Here is a 23,466-nt window from a genome sequence, read left to right as displayed (position 1 = left end):
CAAGGATGAACAACCCACAAGCAACCCTAGACTCCTGGGGTGAGCGAGGCCGTCTTACCACTGTCAGTGTCAGCAAGCAGTGAGGGCTGTGGATAAAATACACTCCAAGAGGAGTTCCCCGAGTGGCTCAGTGGGTTAAGAACCAGACGTTTTTTCTCTGTGAGGATACAGGTTGGATCTCTGGCCTCACTCAGTGGGTTAAGGATCCAGCGTTGCCTCAAGCTGCTGCATAGGTTGCAGATGCAGCTCAGATCTGGTGTGGCTGTTGCATAGGCGGGTAGCTCCAGCTTCGATTTGACCCCTAGCCTGAGAACTTCCATTATGCTGCAGGTGAGGCCCTATAAAAAGAAAAAGAAAAAAAACCTCCAAGCGCGTGGGGACATGTCTCACTTTGAGGGATACATCCAAGATTCCAAATTGTCTCCTTTTCTGGAATTCTTCTGGCTTTCACCACCTCCAGGTTTTCAAGGATGTCTGCAGGGACACACTTTGGGCATCGCATTTGGGACTGGCATCCTTGCCCAGCTCTCCAAGTCCTGCTGCAAAGCGGGTTTCTTGGGATGGCCAGATACTGTCTTTCTTCCGCCTTTCTTCCCTGTGCTGTGGCTGAGATTTATATTTCAGGTCATCTGCTTCTTGCTGGAGCAGCTCATCCACGTCTGGTCTTTCTATTTCTTTAGTTTTTTCATTGAATCTTCTCCTTTCAAAATAAAAATCAGGAGCCCCTGCTGTGGTGCACTGGGTTAAGGATCCAACTGCAGGAGTTCCCGTCGTGGTGCAGTGGTTAACGAATCCGACTAGGAACCAAGAGTTTGAGGGTTCGATCCCTGGCCTTGCTCAGTGGGTTAAGGATCCGGCGTTGCCGTGAGCTGTGGTGTAGGTCGCAGACCTGGCTTGGATCCTGCGTTGCTGTGGCTCTGGCGTAGGCTGGCAGCTACAGCTCCGATTCGACCCCTAGCCTGGGAACCTCCATATGCCGCAGAAGCGGCCCAAGAAATGGCAAAAAGACAAAAAAAAAAAAAAAAAAAAAAAAAGGAATCCGGCTGCAGCAGCACTGGTTGCAGCAGAGGCGTAGGTTTGAAACTCATTCTGATGTAGTGGGTTAAAGGATCTGGCATCGGATTCGATCCCTGGCCTGGGAACTTCCATATGCTGCGAGTGCAGCTATACAAAATAATAAAACAAAATAAAAATCACTTCTCATTTTAAGTTAAACTTATTTCTGATTTAAGATTTGAAATCACTCTTGATTTGTAATTGCTGTGAGGATTTGGAGAGTGTCACTCTATTTTCCCACGATCGTATTTCTTGTCTTTTGTGTTAAAGACTACAGAATTCAAAGCATCATCATTCATGACATCTCAAATCTGTTTCAGGCAAATGGTCCAAATGCTATCCTCCCACTGACACAGTATCTCCTTACTAGTAATATCTTCTTATAAACAGAACTTGTTCAGTTGGAAACATTCCTTTTGGAGCCAAGTATAAACATTTTCTAAATTTTGGGTGTAATCCTAGAATGAGAAGGAATCTGCGTGGAATTTGTTTTGAAGTAACTGGTGTCTGTATCTGGTCAATTCAGGAGTCTTTGCTTTTGTACAGCTAGTTGCTGGTATTCATTGCTATCAGGATTCCTCCAACTGCCATAGAAAAATAATATTTGAACTGAATCTGAATGGGAGCTCTGGTTTTCAAAAATGTTTGGTGATTTAGTGATCGAGGGTTTTACGATCATGTGTGGTTTTCAGCATCTTGCCTGAAAAGTTTAGGTGGATTGACAGCACGTGAGCTTTTGACATGGTTGCATAAAGCCATTCATTGTATCCCACAAGCTAGGTATGTCAGAAACTTCTAGTGCCCACCAATACCTATGGCACGGTGCTGGATTTCACTGCCAGGCTGCTTGCAGTCAGGTGGTGCCATGTGGCTGAGTCCTGGCCCATGAAATGTGGGTAGAAAATACTATGGAGGACCTGAGGGCCTTAGAAGTTGCCATTAAAAAATAATAATAATAAAGCTTGAGTCCCTGAATGACTGTATGGAGCAGAGCCCACTCTCCCTACTCTAACCACCCCCCTTTGATGACATTAGACTTTTATTTTTTTTAATTTTTATTTATTTTTTTGGTCTTTTTGCCATTTCTTGGGCCGATTTTTCAGCATATGGAGGTTCCCAGGCTAGGGGTCGAATCAGAGCAGTAGCCGCCGGCCTACGCCAGAGCCACAGCAATGTGGGATCCGAGCCGCATCTGCCACCTACACCACAGTTCATGGCAACGCCAGATCCTTAACCCACTGAGCAAGGCCAGGGATCGAACCCACAACCTTATGGTTCCTAGTTGGATTCGTTAACCACTGAGCAATGATGGGAATTCTAACATTAGACTTTTTAAAAAGTTATTTGATTGAAGTATAGTTAATTTACAATGTTGAGTTAATTTCTACTGTACAAGATTCAGTTACATATAGACATATATACTTTTTCATATTCCTTTCTGTTATGCATTATTACAGGATATTGAATATAGTTCCCTATAAACTTTGTTGTTTATCCACAGAATTTTTTTTTTTTTTTTTTTTTTTTGTCTTTTGTCCTTTTAGGGCCGCACCTGCTGCATATGGAGGTTCCCAGGCTAGGGGTCTAATCAGAGCTGTAGCCACTGGCCTACACCAGAGCCACAGCAACGCCAGATCTGAGCCATGTCTGCAACCTATACCACAGCTCAGGGCAACGCCAGATCTTTAACCCACTGAGCGAGGCCAGGGATGGAACCCGCAACCTCATGGTTCCTAGTCAGATTCGTTTCTGCTGCACCATGACAGGAACTCCTATCTAGACTTTAAAGTAAGGGAGGAATTAACCTTTACCCTAGTTTCACTCTGCATTTTATTCATTTGTAGGCAGATTCCAGCATGGCAAAAGCAGAATGGGCACAAATACATCCCATGCACCTTCCCCCTCCCTATGCCCTGCTCCTAGAGGTGTGAGGGGGCTCCTATTAGGACACAGGAGGCAAGTCTTAATGATGGAGCACACAGAGAGCTGGGATGCTGAGAAAAGGATGTGTCAGGGCAAGTCAGAGGATTCCAGCCCAACAGGACCCCTCCCGCCCTCCCCGCAGACACCCCGCCATCCCCATAGTCTATACATCTCTCTGATGTCCAGAAAGTAGGGGCCTCCTGAGGTCCAGCCAGGGCCTTGACTCCTGGGAAGTTGCTCCCAAATTCCTTTGGGACTCCAGTTCTGCTCATTCCAGCAAAACTGTGTCCTTTTCCTTTCTTACCCCTTTTCTTCCTCCGTGCAGGCATCTGAATGCTATCAGCACCTTAAAGAATGAGGCAGACACTTTTGTCCCAGGTTCTGACTATGTATCTATCCCCCCACCTTTGTCCCCCAAGGCTGGGATCAGAGCAGGCCAATGGTACTGACGACAGCATTCTTAGTCTGGAGTGATGGGGTTACTGGGACATGAAGTCCTAGAAACTTCCAGTGGAATCTGGGACAGGTGATCCTCTAAAATTATCTTGTAATGAATAAATTATGCACTGTCCCTTACTAAGTGGGATACTTGCTGCCACATCCTAACATGATTTTAAAACTGTTAAGCCTCATTCAGGGACAATTCTGGCTCTACGTGTTTCTCAAAGCCCTTTCTTTCATGACAAAATGAACCAATGAATAAATCCTTGAAGAAAACCCTGTGCCAACTTCAAAATAAACACAAACCAGGGAGTTTCTATTGTGGTTCAGTGAGTTATGAACCTGACTAGTATCCATGTGGACACGAGTTTGATCCCTGGCCTCGCTCAGTAGGTCAAGGATCCGGCATTGCTGTGGCTGTGGTGTAGGCAGGCAGCTGCAGCTCTGATGTGACCCCTAGCCTGGGAACTTCCATATGCCACAGGTGTGGCCCTAAAACAAAACAAAAACACAAAACACTATCAAATGCTTCATCCAGTTCCACGAATGGACCTGTCTTTCTGCTCTGATCCTCTGTCTGTACATTCAGGAGAGCCTTTCTCGGTGCATTATTTGTCTTCCTCTTTTGCATGTGAGCCCTTGGAGGACAGGGTCCAGGTCTTGTTCGTTTTCATTTCTTCTGCTTGGCTTTGGCACACAGCACATGCTGTGCCCTGCCCACTCCTGCCTTGGCTTCCCTCCGTCTCCCCGCTCATGCAGCCCCTTGGTCCTCAATACAGGCTCAGCCTGCCTCAGGCTCTGGAAGCAGAATCATGTCCCTTAGTACATAAGCTGTCTTATTCTGGGCCACATCCCCAGGACTGGCAAAATGCCTGCCCCTAGTAAACTCCCAATGAACATTTGCTGAATGGATGAACGATGCTATGATTGCTATGAACGAATAGCTCACCTTCTCTTCACGTTTACTTGGCTGAGCTGATCTTTTTCTTTTTTGTCTTTTTAGACAGATCCTTAACCCACTGAGTGAGGCCAGGGATCAAACCTGCATCCTCATGGATACTAGTTACCACTGAGCCACACAGGAACTTCTAGCGGAGCTGATTTTTAATCTCCCCACACTCATTCCAGCCCCCTGCTGATGGACTTGTGCTGCCTGCCTGTGCACCTGACCCCAACATTTTTAGCGCTGCCTGCTTAGATTTCCCATTGACTTGCTCTGCCACCTTGCAGCCCCATCTTGCTCCCTAAGGGGTGCATGTTTGCCTAGCTTCTTTCCTGCTGTCCCCACCTTCTTCTTCTTTTTTTTTTTTTTTTTGTCTTTTGGCCTTTTCTAGGGCCACTCCCGTGGCATATGGAGGTTCCCAGGCTAGGGGTCTAATCAGAGCTGTAGCAACTGGCCTATACCACAGCCACAGCCAGAGCAACGCCAGATTCAAGCCGCGTCTTCGACCTACACCACAGCTCATAGCAGCAGCAGGTCCTTAACCCACTGAGCAAGGCCAGGGATGGAACCCGCAACCTCACGGTTCCTAGTCGATTCATTAACCACTGAGCCACAAGGGGAACTCCTGTCCCCATCGTCTTTGGACACATGTTTAACTCCCCAGACGGATCCATCAGTGCCTCCCTTCCCTCTTCCCATGGGGGCCCCTCGCTAGCTCTGCACTTTCCTGGGCAGAAAACTCACTTTAGTATCGCGCCGTGCCCACTGCCATACATACAGATGCACTGAATTGTATTGTGTGCTCTCTTCTTCAGTCATCTCTTACTCAGGGGAAATTTCATTATTTTTGAAAAACTGAAATCTGTGCCCTATTTCATAATGTTTCTCATTCTATTACACCATAAAAGAAGACTGCACATCTATTATATGCCAGACACTGCAGGGCATGTTCCCCCAAATTGGACATTGGTGGTGGTCTTTATTTTTTTATTTTTATTTTTTGCTTTTTACAGCCATACTCGTGGCATATGGAGCCTTCGTCCCCAGGCTCAGGGTCGAATCGGAGCTCCAGCTGCCAGCCTACCCCACAGCCACAGCAACACAGGATCTGTGCCACATCTGCGACCTACACCACAGCTCATGGCAACAAGGCCAGGGATCAAACCCACAACCTCATGGTTCCTAGTCGGATTTGTTTCTGCTGTGCCACAACGGGAACGCCAGTGTTGCTCTTAAAATTAAGCAGGCATCCCCACCTTATATAGATCCTTTAACGGTGCTTATGTATTGCTTTGTTTTGGATCCCTACAGTAAGTTATTTAATAAAATCAATTCATGGAGTTCCCTGGTGGCCTAGGGGTTAAGGATCTGGCATTGTCACTGCTGTGCCTCAGGTCACTGCTCTAATGAGGGTTTGATCTCTGGCTCAGGAACATCCAAATGCTGGGGGCATGGCCAAAAAAAAAAAAAAAAACAATATTAATTCATAACATTTATTTTGGGAAAGGAGTAGACAAATCAAGATCATTGTGATTAATTGGTGTGTGATTGGTCTGTTCACTGTCTAGAAACACGGTTAAAATCAACTCTAATGCTGGTCTGGGAGAGCAGGAAAAGTCTGAGTGGTCCTATAAACAGATTCATAGGATCGAGGGAGCATGTTTGTCAAGTTAGATATTACAGTTTGCCATTAACTAAATGTTTCACCAGTATTCATGCTGGTTCTGACAAGGAATGTTTGTTTCCTGAATTCCAGGAAGTGAGACACTTAGGGGAGGAGGGAACTTGCATGTTTCAGGGGTAGACAGGTCTTCAGTACCAGTAACGGGATGTCTGGAGGAGGTGCACGTTCAAATCCCCGCCCAGAGACAGGATGCAGCCGTCTCCTCTGACATCTGCTCTTGCTTGTTGGTGTGTGTCAGTCTCACCACCAGCAGACATCACGGGGAGTTTTGCAGCTCAGGTGAGCAGAGTTCAGGGGGGTGGCGGCTGCCTCCCCAGTGGCTCTGAGGAAAGAATACTCCCTGCACGCAGGCTCCTGGCATCTGCTGCCTTTGCTAGAACTGCAAGAGAGAAAAGTTTCTAACAGGTGATTGAGGGGGCTGCTTTTTTTCCAGAAGCTGCACATTTCTCGTGATACGCTGTGATAACAAAGTTTGCTTATTTTCTTTCAGGTGAATGCCAACGAATGGGCTCATGAAGGGGAAAGACAAACCGGCCACCCGCTCACGCTGAGACAAGAATGGCTCCGCCCTCTGGGCACCTCTTCCTTCTGATGGGTGCGCTGGGCGTCTTGGCATTTGACGGCTTCACAGGAGCTCAGAAGAACAGCACGCTGATTTTCACGAAGGAAAACACCATTCGGAACTGCAGCTGCTCTGCAGACATCCGGGACTGTGACTACAGTCTGGCCAACCTGATGTGCAGCTGTAAAACCGTGCTGCCTCTTGCCGTCCAGCACACCAGCTACAGGGACCGCCTGACCATCTGGTTCACGGACACATCTGCGCTGGGCCTCCTGTTGAACTTCACGCTGGTCCCGGACCTGAAGCTTTCTCTGTGTGGTACCAACACTCTGCCCACCGAGTACCTGGCCATCTGCGGGCTGAAGAGGCTCCGCGTCAGCACGGAGGCCAAACATTCCTCCCCGGAGCAGAGTTTACTCATCCACGACGGGGGGGAGTGCCAATCCAGAGAGAAGCCCGTGGGGTCGCACCAAGGCGGGCCAACCTGTACGTATATCTCCTTCGTGGATATGGCGCTTTTCAACAGGGAGTCATCCCTAAAATCATATAGTATTGAAAACTTTGCCAGCGTGGCCAGCAACTTCCCCGACTTTTCCTACTTTAAAACCGTCCCGATTCTAAGCAACAAAAGCTATGTGGTCACATTCATTTACTAACACTGTCGCTGGGTCCAGCCTCCAGGAACTTGGGCACACTGTGGATAATCGCAGCGCGGCATCTGTGAACAAGGTCATGGGTATTCCCAGCCTCAAGTTCACTGCTCCCCCCACCCCCCTCACTCACACAGAGCCAGCCCCCTCTGCTCTGCCGGTGCCCAATCACGGAAGCCGTCTTGAAATAAATAAATTAAATAAAAAGAAGCGAAAAACCTACTTGATTGAGTCCAGAAACATGCCTTGAAGGCTGGCTAGCGGCTAGGTCCTTGCTCCTGAGGGTGGGGAGAGAAATGTCGGATCAGAAATGGAGCGAGCGATGCACCCCAGGGGTTGTTTAGGGAACTCAGCATAGGGGGTGACCCGCCAAGAAAGGTATCTTCCTGGAGTTCCCGTCATGGCTCAGTGGGAAAAATCCAATTAGTAACCATGAGGATGCGGGTTTGATCCCTGGCCTTGCTCAGTGGGTTAAGGATCCGGCATTGCCATGAGCTGTGGAGTAGGTCACAGACATAGCTCGGATCCTGCGTTGCTGTGGCTGTGGTGTAGGCTGGCAGCTGCAGCTGCAATTTGACCCCTAGCCTGGGAACTTCCATATGCCATGGGTGCAGCCTGAAAGAAAGAGAGAGAAAGAAAGAAGAGAGAAAGAAAAAAAGAGAGAGAGAAAGCTATCTTCCTTCAAAACCCTGCCTTAACTTTTTTTTTTTTTTTTTTTTTTTTTTTTGCTTCTGTTGTTTCATGGGCTGGAATTCCCCTAAAGAATGATAAATTTCAGAGGTTTCAGGACTGTGAGCCCCACTAAATGATTACGTTCTCTTAGACTGGTATTTTCTAAATATCTTGCTAAGAACACTTGCACTGAGAAAGGAGGGACTTATCAGTGTGTTTGCTGGGGGAGGTTTGAAGCTTGGAGGTAAAACAGGCCTGAATAGGGCAGGATCTTAGGACCAAATGAGAGCACTAGGTCTTGAGAAGGGGGATAACTAATGAAAACTGAAGTCACCAAAACCAATGGCATTGGGGTTTTTTGCTTAGAGCGAGGCCTAAACCCAGTGAGCATTTTCCTCTTCTAGCCCTTCTCTTCACTTCCTTGTTTGCCTCCTATCTTTGGCCCTGCTGTACTCCCTCCCCATGTCTCCTCCCACTGTCCTCATGCCCCTCCTCCTCCTGCTCTAGAAACCAGAACTTAGATTAATACCATTAGAACCATGTTTAACTACATTAGCGGTTAGCCTGGGAATATAATAATTCCTTATAATGTTGTTCCTATGAGTAAATACTCAGATTACTAATAGCTAATGACCCAAAAGACTTTTAGAGCTCAGTCCATTTGGAAGTTTAAGACTGGAAAGTTAAGGAGTTCCCTGGTGGCTCAGTGGGTTAAGGACCTGGCATTGTCACTGCCGTGGCTCAGGTCACTGCTGTGGTATGGGGTTTAATCCCTAGTTCAGTGAACTTCCATATGCCATGGGTGCAGAAAAAAAAAAAAGACTGGAAAGTTAAGACCCTCTGTATGATGGGGTTAACACAATGGTTTTATGTGCATTGATACAAGGAACCAAGGCAATATATTTTTTACAAAATTAAACTGGAGTTCTTGTTTTGGTGCAACAGGATCAGTGGCATCTCTGGAGTGCCAGGACACAGTTTAGATCCCCGGCCTGGCACAGTGGGTGAAAGGATCCAGTGTTGCTGCAGCTGTGGCATAGGTTGCAACTGTAGCTTGGATCTAATCCCTGGCCTGAGAACGCCATATGCTGCAGGGTGGCCAAAAAAGAAAAGAAAAAATTACACCGACTTATCATTGTACAATGACAATATTCCCTCTCAGAGACCCAACTCACCATTAAGGTAGAATATAAAGAATCCATGGCAATTGTGGTATATATGTCTAAATTCAGCGTTCAAAGAAGTTTGAACATAATTGAATTTATGATGCCATAATGATAAGTAATAATTCTATTATGAAATAACAGGATGTCTTGGAATTGATGACTTCAGATCACATTCATCACATTTTTCTCTTAACCTTACATAGGGTAACTGAAATAAATTGAAATGCCTACATTTGCTTAATTAATTGGTGGGGGATTTGGCCATTCAGGCTAATTAGCATGCATCTATAATGTCAGTGTTTAAATTAGGCCAAAACTAAGACCAACATATGAATTTTAATAGAAAAATGTAATGACCTCATTACTGACATTGTATTTGAGAGGTAAGATCAAAGTGGTAGAAAAAAGGCAAAAGAAGGAAAAAAAGGGAGAAAGAATAGCAAGAAGGCTAGAAGTGAAAAGATTAATAATAAATATATTTACTGCTATTAGTTACTGAAAATAGAACAAGTTGAATGTTAACAGATTTTACTAATAAAGTATAAAATTAAATGATGTTAGAAATTATGAGCATCTTAATGTGCCTATCTTCCATTTAACAGTTTCAGAGCCCTTTCACATATCTTTTAAGTGATTCTTAGAAGAAATAATTGTGGGTCAATGGGACTTAATAGAAGAGGAAAGCTAAATTAAGTTATAAATCAAGCCTGAGGTTGCTAGATTTCTGGACTGAAATGAGGTTCAGATTGTGATGACAGAGGATAAATAAGGAGCAGAGAAAATCTACAGCACATACATGGGGAAATGGCATTTGATGCTCAGTTGCTGGATTGGGAGGACAGTAGGGAGTGGTGGGGATTGTGGCAAGCTGAGCATGTACACCCCACCTGAAGGGTCCACAGCGGCTCAGGCTGGCTGAGTGTTGCTATAGGAGAATACAATGGGGCCAGAGCTGATCCTGCAAAAGAATTAGGAATTCCGGGTAATTTGTTAATGTTGGCACATGCTTTTGCTTTTATGTTCATTGCTTTATATAACACTGTGTGAGTCTGACAGACTCTATCAGTGGTCCCCATCTAGCCTGGGGCCAGAGGTTTGTCACCTCTGCTCAGTGATATGCTGGTAAAAGTTTAACTACCAGCTCCTCCTCCAAAGTACGTGTGTAGGTATCAGTGTACATGGGTTATTATAAACTTTACTGATATGCAGCACAATTTCCAAGTGGTAATAAAATATGTTCTTTATTATAAACTCTGTACACAATTAATTCCCCAAATATGTTTTAGCTGATTTTTGCCAAATTCGTGTATCCAAAGCCAAACAAGGGTTGAAATTAATGAACAAGTATAAATCTGGAATAAGCATTGGTTGATATTTTCATTTATGTTGAGTAAGAGGAAAGTAGAACAAAAAGACATATGTGGGAATGTCACTTGTTGGTCAATGATGCAGAATCAAATAATAGTTTTCAGATACTGGAGGAGATTTTCCTCAATTTTGGGGACTAGTCACAATGTAAGGGCTATAGACATGATACATTTTAAAATTTGTTCCTATCACACTCAACAAAACCATAAATCAAACCCTGATATGTAGTGTTTTTAAGATTTTTTTAAGGCATATGTTTCTTAGCTTTATCCACTGAGAGGGCCAAGAAGCAATGACATTCCTGCAGCAAAGAGCACACCAATACCTACATTTTGGTTTCTCAAAACCATTCCCCATTGAAACAAACAACCACAACAAAGAAAACAAGGCCTTGAAGAAGCCTGCTTCCGGGAGCTGGGGCAGTAAAAATTTTAAGGCAAGCCTAGAATATCTTAATGTGACAGAAAGGAAGAAAATCTTAGTAAATTGATAGGGACACATAAAAAATATCCACTGGCCACAAAGGGACCATCTGAGTATCAGTATGATCAGTTACCGGAACGGAGTAGAGCATACTGATTTTTTAAAAAATTTCTTAAGTGGGTAGTGTCACAACAAAGACAGGAAGGAAGGAAGGGAGGGAGGGAAGGAAGAAGGAAGGGAAGGAAGAAAAAATGGAAAATGCTTTACAGTAGAATGGCCACTAATAAATACAGAAGGAGGAATTCCTGTCATGGCACAGTGGTTAACAAATCCGACTAGGAGCCATGAGGTTGCCGGTTCAATCCCTGGCCTCGCTCAGTGGGTTAAGGATCCAGCGTTGCTGTGAACTGTGGTATAGGTTGCAGACAAGGCTTGGATCTGGCATTGCTGTGGCTGTGGTGTAGGCCGGTGGCTACAGCTCCAATTAGACCCCCAGCCTGGGAATCTCCATATGCCATGGATGTGGCCGTAGAAAGGACAAAAAAAAAAAAAAAAAAAATACTGAGAAATACAGAAATAATAGAAATACATAATCAAAGGTCAGCGATCAAACCCTCATCCTCATGATAAAAACACCACATTACTTACTTTGCAAATACCACAGCAATAATGAATTCTGAAAATAATTGTTAATAGATCGGATGACTGATTGAGCTGAAAAGTATCAGCATCGTGCAGATTACTTGCTAATTACAGAGGGTACATTTATGATGGAGAAAGGTCCCTACATAAACGACTGAACGTAAAGGGACAAAACTGGCATCATGGGCCACACTGAGAAGGACACGTTACCTATGCAGTATTCTTGCCAAAAATGTTAAACCTGTGTCTAATCCAAATCCAAAGTGAGGAACATTCTGCAAAGACAAAACAGCAAATAAACAAACTAACAAAAACCTGGCTTGGATGTTTCAAAAATACTGCTGTCGTGAGAGTTTGAAGAAAAGGATTGGCCATTCTAGAATGAAGGAGACTAAATAGCCATGGCAACTCGGGGTCATGGGCAGTCTTCATTGGATCCTGGGTTGGGGAAAAAACAAACAGCTCTAAAAGGCAGGAGAAGATAGATGTCTCAGCTCGGACCAAGAAAGTAAACTCTCTCTTCTCTGCCTTTTTGTGCTATTCAGCCCTAAAAGGATTGGATGATGCCCATCTGCGTTGGTGAGGATCATCTTATCTCTGTTGGAGACTCCCTCACACACACCCAGAAATAATGTTTCACCAGCTATCTGGGCATCCCTTAGCCCAGTCAACTTGAGACATAAAATTAAACTGTCACAGGGAGTTCTCATGGAGGCTCAGTGGGTTAAGAATCAGCCTCGTATCCATGAGGATGAGGGTTCGATCCCTGGCCTCGCTCAGTGGATGAAGGATCCAGGGTTGCTGTGGATTAGGTGGCAGACACGGCTCGGATCTGGTGTTGCTGTGGCTGTAGTGTCGGCCGGCAGTTGCAGCTCTGATTCAACCCCTAGCTTGGGAACTTCCACAGGCCACAGTGTGACCCTAAAAAGAAAAAAAAAAAAATTAACTGTCACAGACAGGAAAAGGCAAGTCGATAGAATAAGCATGCATTTTATCCAGTGAGGACAAACTGCTGTCACCTTCGTGTTGGAAAGGGTGTACTGTAATGAAACGGGCTGATCCTCCCAGGGAGTGCTCCATATCGCGCGATTAACGTTGGTCTCTGCTGTTGCCAGGCTGGCTGCTAAACATCAGAAATCCATGTGGAAGCCACACAAAACCTTCATCCCTGACACCATGGCTACTTGGTTCTTGAGCCGTTGTGGAAGCAATGGAGTAGCCAGGGGAAAAGGGAGTGAATGAGTAAGCTCAGCCACCTGATTATTGGCAGCATCTTTTTGGTGGGGGCACCTTGGGGTATGCGCACAGACAAGGCATCCTCTTACCTGTGCCTCTTCTGAGTCTATCCATATAATTCTTCCCCACCTCTCCTTGTCCTAATCCTTCTAAGTCCCTGATCGCACACCCCAGCCTTTCTCACTCTGGGTCTTGTGGAAGAAGTAAACCATACAGAAAATGATCTGAATGGCTATTTTTCAATTGCCTAGATGCACACAAGATAATTTATTATATGAACTGGATGTCTTAGGGCCTTACGGCGAATTCTCTCCAGGAAGATCAGTTGAGAAGTGGTGATCTGGCTGAGCCATTAGTTACTGCTAATGGGTCAGAACAGATCTGTCCTTCTGGCCATGCTCTTTCCAGGCAAAGCAGACAATCAGATGAACTGCTTGGTGTTCTGCTACTAGGAGGAGTTCCCTTCCCTCCTGCCTCCTCCTGATTGGGGCTGCAGGGCTACAGAGCCCACCTTAGAGGACCAGCACATCATGTGGGATCTGATGTGTTCCAGACTTGAATGTCTTCTTCCTTAATCAGTTAGTCATAGGTGTGGTTCAAGGGACAGAGCAATAAAGCATAGTGAGCCAGGAGGTACTCTCCCAACTTGCTTGTGGCTTTGAGATCCCTAACATCCAGCCACACTTATACGGTCACCACTCATTTATTGAGACCTGTTTTGCATGCCCAACATTGTATTTTTATTACAACAGATAACTTCAGTTTATTTGGGGCACTAATATCAGATGTGTCACCGGGTGTCCCATGGTTAGGCATTTAGTCGTTTCTGTTCTGTTTTGTCTTTTTAGGGCCACACCCGAGGCATATAGAGGTTCCCAGGCTAGGGGTCCAGTTGGAGCTGAAGCCACTGGCCTACACCACAGTCACAGCAACTCAGGATCCAAGCCTCATCTGCAACCTACACCACAGCTCACAGCAACACCAGATCCTTAACCCACTGAGCAAGGCCAGGGATTGAACTCACATCCTTATGGATGCCAGTTGGGTTTGTTAACCGCTGAGCCACAACGGGAACTCTGGCATTTAGTTTTGATTATGGCTAGCATCAAGCCAGGGGTGCTTTCTCAAAAGGAGACTACTTATTTGTCATTTAATTGAATTCAACTTCAGCTTACAACCTGGCCCATATTGGTCACGAGCCTAAGATCATCCCTATTACAAGAGCATTTAAAGCCACAGGACTCAATTTGGTCACCTAACAAGAGAGTGAAAATGATGGTCCAGGATCAAACAAAAAAGCACCCAAATACTTAGGGATCACTTAGAGGAGCTCCAATAAAGTGACAAAGTTAACAAAGAAGGAAATAACATGAGCCTGGGGTGTGTTTAAAGTAGGGGTCTGGTAAATGTTTAATAACCAGCTCTCCAGGAAAAAGAGAGCTGATTTAAAGCATTTACTGATTTCCATGGTGTAAATACTGTTACTGTGGCCAATTTCAAGCTACAATGTGGCATCACTGAACTTGAAGTTGAGAGCACAGGTACCAAAATCAGCTCTTGTAAGCCAAATGAGCCAGCTCCAGTACACCAGTGAGAGGGCAGTGTTTTAAGGAGAGTGTGGTTGGTTGGACTGAAGGCTGTTGATGGGTCAAATAAGATGAACCCTCTGGATGTGCAAGAGGTAAGTCATGGATGACCTCAATAATGGGAGAGTCAGTAAAGCTGTAAGGACAGAAGTCAGATTGGAATGGTTTGAGGAATGAATGGACCCGAGCAAGGGCTGGCAGCGAGTGGAGACATTTGGCTGTGAAGGAGACCAGAGAAAAAGAGCAGTGGCTGGAAAGAGATATGAAAAGAAGTTTTAGGATGGAACAGACCATCCTAAAACGCTGATGGCAGTGACACAGTAGAAAGTGTTGAAGAGGCAGGAAGCAGGACAGCCCAAAGAGCGAAGTCCTTCAGGGAAGAGAATACTGTTGATGAATTCATTGTTGATAGGAAGAGAGCCACTTTTTTTCATTTTCATGAGCAGAGACAAGGAAGAGGAGAGCAAGGCGGTGTGCAGATGTAGTCCCCTCTGAAGGCTCTCTCTTTTCAGCAAAGGTTTATGCAGTTATTAGTTGGCGATAGCATGAAGGGTTTGAGGAGAGGCATATAATAATCTCCTGGGATGGGAAAGCAAACTTAACAAGGAAACACTAAAAATACTGGATGGAGAAATTTGTTGAAATCCCTAAGGTGAAGATGCCTCTCTCACAGTCTCTTCATTGCCATGTTTGCATAACTAAGCCTTTGCCATCATTTCATTGGAGTGATGGGAGGAGGAAAGGATAAGAACACATGGTCATTCCCATATCTGTGACTCAAAGTCTATTTACCTCTTAAAAATATTTCCTGCTTCTTCTCTGCTTGTTGGTTTGTTAAGAGCTATTAGGCTCTTCCTAAGTCAGTTTTGTGAAATTTGTATATATATTTTCTGTAGAACTTCTAATGCATTTTCACTGGGTTCCATATAATATTTTCTCGTAATTAATTTGGTTCTTCCTCACATCTGATTATATCTTTTTTTTTTTTTTTAGTGCTGCATTAGCAGCATATGGAGCTAGGGGGCTCAGCAATGCTGGATCCTTAACCCACTGGGCCAGGCCAGGGATTGAACCCACATCCTCATGGATACTAGTTGGGCTCATTACTGTTGAACCACAAAGGGAACTCCACATGTCTGGTTATATCTAAAACTGGGGAGAGGTGTGTTTGTGTGTTTTGCATTGTTCCTGATTAAGCTTGGGTTTTTCTTTCTAATTCCTATGTTTTGATTTTCATTTTATGATTTTCTAATTTATTTATTTATTTATTTATTTATTTATTTAACTTTTTGCCATTTCTTGGGCCGCTCTCGCAGCATATGGAGGTTCCCAGGCTAGGGAGCTGTAGCCACCCGCCTACGCCAGAGCCACAGCAACGTGGAATCTGAGCCATGTCTGCAACCTACACCACAGCTCACGGCAACGCCGGATCCTTAACACACTGAGCAAGGCCAGGGATCAAACCCGCAACCTCATTGTTCTTAGTTGGATTCGTTAACCACTGTGCTGTGACGGGAACTCCTGATTTTCTAATTTAGTAACTACCATTGTATCTTTGAATATTTCTACTTTGCGCATTCTTGGAATTGCTTTGCTGGTTGTTTTTCTTACACCATTTCTGAGACTAAATACTTTATAATTTTTGGAATTATAAAATTATACAGCATTTTCTGAATACCTCTTTACCTATGTACCATTTATTTTTACATGGAAATAACATTTTTTATTAATTTCTGGAGTTTTTAGATACTGTATCATTTCTTCTTTGATACAGAGATTTAGATGACTATTCATTAATTCCCAAGTAGTTAAGCTTTTTTTTTTAACTAGGAAGGCCGCTCAACTTTTGAATTTGGTTTGTCATTTAATTTCTTCTCTGGTTGGACAACATGCCCCTATATAAAATCTCTATTTTGAAGAATTTGTTCAGGTTTTGGGGGGGAGTTTTTGCAGCCAGGTGAATGATTGATACTTATAATTTTTTCACAGATGACACAGGTGATTAAATAATCTGGAGAGAACAAAACTCTAGCAATCAATCTACCTATATATTTGAGCTCACTGATTATTAAAATCCTATATAACCTCACATATTATTTGACTACTTCATCTGTCTGAATAAGACAGAGAAGCACATTCAAATAATGTGAACAACAATGTGTTCATTGGAAGTCTGTGGTAAATTTAAAGGACAATCAAGAAAGTTAACTAGTCAGGGACAAATCCAAAGAAGGCCACAGTTTGGCTCAACTATGGCTAGAGTTTTGCTGGATGCGCATCACAAAGGAAGAGCAGAGAAGGGAGGTGACATTGTTGCCAGGGAGTGACTATAATCTTGCCTCTGTGAAATCCAGCCCGGATAAGGAGGGAACCAAAGGCAGGAGGAAGAGGATGGGCAGTGAAAAGTGACAGGTCCATTGGACTGGAGGTAGAGTAATAAGAAGGATGGAGGTGAAGCCTTTACTGGGGAAGACTCTTGGTCACTCCAGAGTAACTTGGAGTAGGTCCAATGTGTAGTCATTATCACAGGAGGGTGAGGTGGACGGAGGAAGTTAGAGAACTAACTCCAAGTAGATGCTGCATTGGAATATTGAAGCCCCTAAGAATGAATGAGTCAATGCTCATAAAACAATTCTGCTAAGAAATGCACCAAAAAATTAAGAAGAGGATAAGTGATTCTTAGTTCTTCTTTGTATTGTTCCGCATTTTGTAAATTTCTTTTTTTTTTTTCCTTTTTTTAGTCTTTCTCTTTTTTTTTAGGGCTGTACCCGTGGCATATGGAAGTTTCCAGGCTAGGGGTCCAATCAGAAGCTGCCGGCCTATGCCACAGCCACAGCTACTCAGGATCCAAGCCTCATCTGTGACCTACACCGCAGCTCACAGCAACGCAGGGTCCTTAGTCCACTGAACAAGGCCAGGGATTGAAACTGCATCCTCATGGATGCCAGTCAGGTTTGTTAACTTCTGAGCCACGATGGGAACTCAGTGCATTTTGTAAATTTCTAAAAATGTACAGGTAGTACTAGCAGCTTGAGTCACTGAGGAGGCACAGGTTTGATTCCCGGCCTGGCACAGTGGTTAAAGTTCCAGCGTTATTGCATCTGTGGCACAGGTTGCAGCTACAGCTTGGATTCAACCTCTGGCCCGGGAGTTTTCCATATGGCTTGGATGCAGCCAAAACAAACAAACAAAACCCCCAAAACTCAAAGCTTGGGAATTCCCTGGTAGCCTTGTGGTTAAGGACCTGGTGGTATTGTTGCTGTGGCGGGGATCCCTGCTGTGGCAAAGGTTCAGTCTCTGGCCCAGGAACTTCCTCATGCTATGGGCATGGCCAAAAAAAACCAAAAAATTCAAAGCTTGATTTGATGCTTCCCTCTGTAATCATACTGTATTTATTGTACAATCTTGCCGCCCTACAGTAAAATGAAACAACACAGCAAAGGGAAATGTTAATTCTTCTTTTATACCCATAACTTAAAACTCTGTTGTCTTTAATAATGTATCTACTTTTTCTCCCCATGAATGAAAGATTATAATGTATAAATGATAGTGAGCTAACAGAGGTAACTGAGTTCTCTCAGAAAGGATGCATTGCTATTTTTGATTTTGCATTGGTTCTATAGTTCTTAGATGTACTTATAAAGTGTCCATTGTGAATGTAAATATCATATAGATACTATGATTATGAATTATACTCTTTTACATAGTGACACTGGAAGATACAAAATACTAAAGATTAAATGATTTCAGTTGCTCCTCATTTTACATGAAATATTCAAAGAAAAGTGTACTAATGATGACATCCTGGAGTTATTAATTATCATTATCCTGAAGGAAAATGTTCTGCTCAAACCCAAAAATCTTTCCACATTTACTAATAACAAAAATATTTTAATTGCCATTATCACACAGGAAAAAATGAAGCAAATTGAAATTTATATCAGTTTATGTCTGTGGTTTTTTGAATTATAATATCATTGATTTCTTCATAATATTAACTGAAATTAGTAATTTTTACTTTATTAATTTATTTATTTTAGGGCCACACCTGTGGTATATGGAGGGTCCCAGGCTCGGGGTGGAATTGGAGCCACAGCCATAGCAACACAAGATCCGAGCCACGTTTTCAACTTACGTTGAAGCTCATGGTAATTCCAGATCCTTAACCCACTGACCAGGGCCAGGGATTGAACCCGTGTCCTCATGGATACTAGTTGGGTTCATTACCGCTGAGCCTCAACAGGAATTCCAGTAATTATTTATTTATTTTTTTTTTACTCGTTTTATAACCCGTTTCCAGCACCTGCCTAAAGATCTAGAAGAAGAAAGAACACATCTGTCTTTTCATATTGTATTCCTATTGCCTAGCACAATGTCCAGGCCATGGCAGATGCTCAATAAATGTTGCTGAATGAATGGATGACCCTAGAAATACCTGGTCTAAGTGGCAGATGTATTTTAAAGTTACTGAATAAGCTCAATATTTCCATGCAAGGAAATAAAACATTTGTTTACTTTTAGGTTACTTTAAAATTGGATGAAGAGAAATGTCACTAACTTTCTTTTTGTTGAAGAAACTGTCATTTCAGAAAATGAAGGAATAACCATTACAGCTGAATTTTCAATACATTAATAAAAACTGAGTGGCTCTCCACTGGGAATACTAATATGTCAAAAAAACAATTTTTTTTTAACTTTTGAAAGTCTGAAACTTTCACATCTGGATTCCATTAATAATAATGGTTTGATAGAAAAGACAATCTTACAGAATTAGATACAATGGCTAAATGCAGTCTGAGGCAAAGAATTTAGAAGTTTTCCAACATTTTAAAGAAGACCACTCATATGCTCTGGATGGAGACACTTGACTCTTTTACTTTCAATAATTTATAATTGGCAAAGAGCTTTCTTCTCTTTAACCCACTGCTTAAATGCCGGTGAGCATATCTGTATGAATATCTTTTTAAAAAACTAAAAAAGGAAGATGGAGTTCTCTTGTGGCTCAGTGGCTTAAGGATCTGGTGTTGTCGCTGCTGTGGCTTGGGTCACTGCTATGGTGTGAGTTCAATCCCTGGCCCAGGAACTTCTGCATGCTGTGGGCATGGCCAAAAAAAAAAAAGGAAGAAAGAAAAAGTTCCTCTCTGAACAAAAGCTACAGCCAAAGAATTATTAAGCTGGATAAAATTCCCATTACTACAAAATTAAAATAACTCTTGTTGATTTTGTTAGAACTTTTCCTGGCGTTCTTAGTTTCTAATTAATGGACATGAACTACCTTAAGCAAACGCATGCACAAACAAACCATCATCAACAACTGAACCAAAAGAGACATTTATTCTAAGGATTCTGAGGGTATCTAAGGGAATCCACAGATAGGAACACAGTCCTGCTTTAAGGAGGGTTGGAAATAGGAGCTCCTGTAGTGGCTCAGCGGTAACATTAACAAACACAACTGGTATCCAAGAGGATGCAGGTGCGATTCCTGGCTTTGCTCAGTGGGTTAAGGATACGGTGTTGCCCTGAGCTATGGTATAGGTCAAAGACAGCTCAGATCCTGTGTGGCTGTGGTGTAGGCCTGCAGCTACGGCAGCTCTGATTCAACCCCTAGCCTGGGAACTTCCAGAGGTCATGGTACCCTCCCCTGCCCCCAAAAAAGAGTTGAGAATAGGAACCTGGAAGGGCACAAGAATCCCATTTGCTATTCTATTTGTCCTCTTCTCCTTTCTGGCACATCTGCTTCAACCTTCTCTGCTCCTACACAGACCAGCTTTCTCAGCTCCTGCATTGACATGGTCATTTACAGCTTTCCTATAGCGCCTGAGGCCACTGCCATTCTGGCCACAAGCAGGGGACTCACTGTCTGAGTGCAAAATCTTGGGAGAACCTGATTGGCCTCCTTGGATCAGGTGCCTATCCTTTGCCTGGCCAGTGCACTGTAGCCAGGCTTCCAGCCTTCCCTGGGTGGGGGTGCCTTTCTCCCCCAGGAGGCAGTTCCCAGAGGCAGGGGCGGAGGTATCTATTACTACTTTAAGAACCAACCTACCCAGTAATTTATAACAAATGTCTTTTGATCTTGTTTTGAGAATAAAGGGAGGGAAGCTACAAAAAAACGTTGACATAGGGTAAAACATTTATCACTAATAAAATACACACATAACTTCTAGTACCATTCAGTCAACAGATATTTATTGCCTACTGTGTGCCAGGCACCACGGTAGGTATGGTGAGGACATAGCAGTGAACAAAACATAAATCTCTTCCCTCATGAAGCTTACGTTTTCCTTAAAGTGACAAAGACTAATGAAATTTAATAATTAAATGATTTCTCCAGCTTTTTTTTTTTCATAATAGAATGACAGAGTTATAGTTTTAGAACGAAAAGAAAAATTTTTAGCTCAGGGATTCCTAGACTGTTAGATCTTGCCTGCCAAGTAAAATTTTTAGATATAATAAAAAATTGGGGAGGACCCATAGCTTTCACTGCTTTTTAGTTGGCCAAGTAAGGGTGTCAAAACAAACAAACACACCACCATAGTAGATCATTATTTCATATATGGAAAAGGATTTTGGTATTTTAACACTGGAAGAGAAAGACAATCTCAGAATAAAGGACCACTTTTTCCCCAAGAAAGGACCTCTGGCTACTCTACATGAACAGATGTTCTTACTCTTTCCATTTGGCAGTTGACTAGGGAAAGCTTTGTGGTTCATAGACCCCCATTTGGGAAGCATTGTTCTGGACCTACCAGAGTCTAATACTGAGTCAGCAAACAACAAACACAGCTAGTTTGCCTATTTCATCTGAATTTATGGGTCCATTCATTCATGTAAAGTCACAATTTGGTGAACAAAATGAAGCAGAATGATTGCTTGGAAAGATGACTTAAAAAAAAAACAAAACTGAACTGATGGATTCAAACAAAACGACCAATATAACAGTTCTATGGAAGCAGTCTTTGTCTTCCCAGAACACTAAAAGCATTCCAGCGTTAAACGGTGATCACGTACTATATTCGACAAACAAATCAGTTTCATACTCAAAGCACAGAGCATTTTATAAAATCATTAGTTTCAGATAATACACTGGCTGATAGGCAATTAAAGCCTGAGTTTCAGGAATTTAATTTCTACAAGGTCCATAACCTCCGGAAGGACCTTTGGCTCTCTTTGGCACCAAGATAACTTTTAAGTGTTTAACTTTGCCCTTCAATTATCTGAAGAGGTAGACTGTCAAAGCTATAAATACATGTTGTCTTTTAATACGTTGCTTTGCTTTAAAAGACCAGTCTTTGCCTCTCTATCCAAATTCAATCACCTCTTTTACAGTGGAAGAGCTTTTTGAAGTTTTAGGCCAAGATATGCACATTTCTGCTCTGGACCTCATCTTTGTTACCCCTGTCCTCATCATGTTACTACAAATCTGTCTCTTGGCTCTGAAGGTGGTGTCTAGAGGCTGACCAGGCACAATTTAAATCTTTTGTAATGGAAACGGGAGTTCGGTTTCACCAATGGAACACGCCATTCGAATCAGAACTTAAATCAATGCTGAACAGCCAGAATATTAGAACTTGGAGTAATATGAGGAGAATGAAAGCCAGATGTTATTAACTTTGCCTATTAACTGGGAGAAAATGTTACAGAGGCTACTCTAGGCCTAGACCATTCTTCCAGTTTCCAAAAGTGAGTCATGGGTGGGCAGATCTCAAACCCAATCAGGGAAAACCAGAGAAAAGAGGCAGGTGAGTATGACACAGAAAGTCTTGAGTTTGGGATCTTTTGCTTCAAACTTGGAACTTAAATCTCAAGTGACATTTTGACAGGATGATGTAGGTGAATAGGCACTCGGGTAGGAATACAAATTGGCACAGCTGTTAAAAACAGCAACTTAGAATTAGCAAAATTACAACTGCATACCTTGAGATCTAGTTCATGCTACTAGTGATCATTTTTTGAAGCTTTTCGTTGTGGCATTGATAATTATAGCAAGACTGGAAATAAATTTCATGCCTTTCCCCCACCCCTCTCACGCCTACAGCATGTGGAAGTTCCCAGGCCAGGGATGGAACCCCAGCCACAGCAGTGACCATGCTGGATCCTTAACTGCTAGGCCACCAGGGAACTCCTTTAATACCAATTTTTTTATGCAACTGGCTAAATAAATTATGGTACTTTCAAACAATGGATCACTATGCAGCTGGGTAAAAGAAGAGACACCATTTTACATACAAATATAACTGATCTTCAATTAGACTAAAATGCACTGTTTGCACACTGTGGGAAAAAGGTAATTCACAAAAATATACATCTTTGCTTCTACATTCATAGGCTGTCTCTGCAGGATCGTGAGAAACTTTTAACATTGCCTGCAACCTTCAGGGCTTCTAGGGATGGATGGTTTGTTTGTTTGTTTCACTATATGAATGTCCTTTGTTACCTTTTAAATTTTGAGACATGACAACAAATTCGCACTTACACACATGAGTGAAGGAAAAGGCCCTGTGTTTGCTAATACAATGAGTAAGCTTGCGAGTTCAACTTCAAACACCCGGATCCACCGTTGCCAGTTAAGTTTGTTAACCTCTGTGGCACAAGGCTGAAATGTGTCACAACCATCCCCAGTCCTCAAGTCGATTTTTCCTTCCGTTTCTGAAATCAGCCATGTGTCAGAACTCCTAGCAAACCTGGCATTCTTTGGAAAACACCAAAACACTTTTGCTTTCGTTGTATTAGAGGGAGGGGGGCTAAAAACATCAGGCCAGGTAATATCTGATCATAAATGAAATTCACTGTTTTTGAAAGTTCTCTGTAGCCATTAAGCTGCAGAAATACTAAGTGTTACTCAACAGAGTTAGTAATAATTACCATACAACACCTCAGTTCAGCACACCCTCTGGGCTCCACGCACCCTCACCAAAGGCTTCACCTTCGGGCTCCTCCTCCCGCTCCTCCTCTCGCTCCGCCTCCCGCCCCCTCCCCCTTGTATTTGCCTCTCTCAGCGCTTGGCGGGAGTTTCCTCGCGTGACTAGTCTGCGTAAGTGCGGAAGACGCACTGCAGCACCTTGGGCTGAGGGACGCCGGGTTTACTCTTTCTTTTCGTCTCTATGATCCTCTTTG

The 23,466-nt window shown here is 43.3% G+C and overlaps 1 protein-coding gene and 1 long non-coding RNA gene across 6 annotated transcripts in view; one reads left to right on the top strand and one right to left on the bottom strand.

Annotated features, from left to right (window-relative positions):
- Nucleotides 1-7,481, top strand: part of C13H21orf62 (chromosome 13 open reading frame, human C21orf62) — a 17,477-nt gene extending 9,996 nt beyond the window's left edge. For 2 of the 4 annotated variants that reach the window (XM_005670324.3, XM_021068249.1), the window contains exon 2: nucleotides 6,538-7,481. In XM_005670324.3, the coding sequence (XP_005670381.1) occupies nucleotides 6,606-7,265 (660 nt within the window). In that variant the 5' untranslated portion in view covers nucleotides 6,538-6,605 and the 3' untranslated portion in view covers nucleotides 7,266-7,481. 4 annotated transcript variants of the gene reach the window in all.
- On the bottom strand, nucleotides 6,885-23,466 carry LOC106505849. Of its 2 annotated transcripts, none has more exons than XR_001300667.2 (4): nucleotides 23,215-23,466; nucleotides 9,985-10,055; nucleotides 7,483-7,537; nucleotides 6,885-6,968 (listed from the first exon to the last, which is right to left on the bottom strand). It is a non-coding gene; the product is annotated as an uncharacterized LOC106505849 (long non-coding RNA). The 2 variants fall into 2 exon arrangements; XR_001300666.2 differs by lacking the exon at nucleotides 6,885-6,968 and adding an exon at nucleotides 7,047-7,145.

Source organism: Sus scrofa, chromosome 13 (assembly GCF_000003025.6).
Source record: "Sus scrofa isolate TJ Tabasco breed Duroc chromosome 13, Sscrofa11.1, whole genome shotgun sequence".
Lineage (NCBI taxonomy): Eukaryota > Metazoa > Chordata > Mammalia > Artiodactyla > Suidae > Sus > Sus scrofa.
Note: the sequence above shows the minus strand (reverse complement) of the source record. Positions and strands in the feature narration are given on the sequence as shown.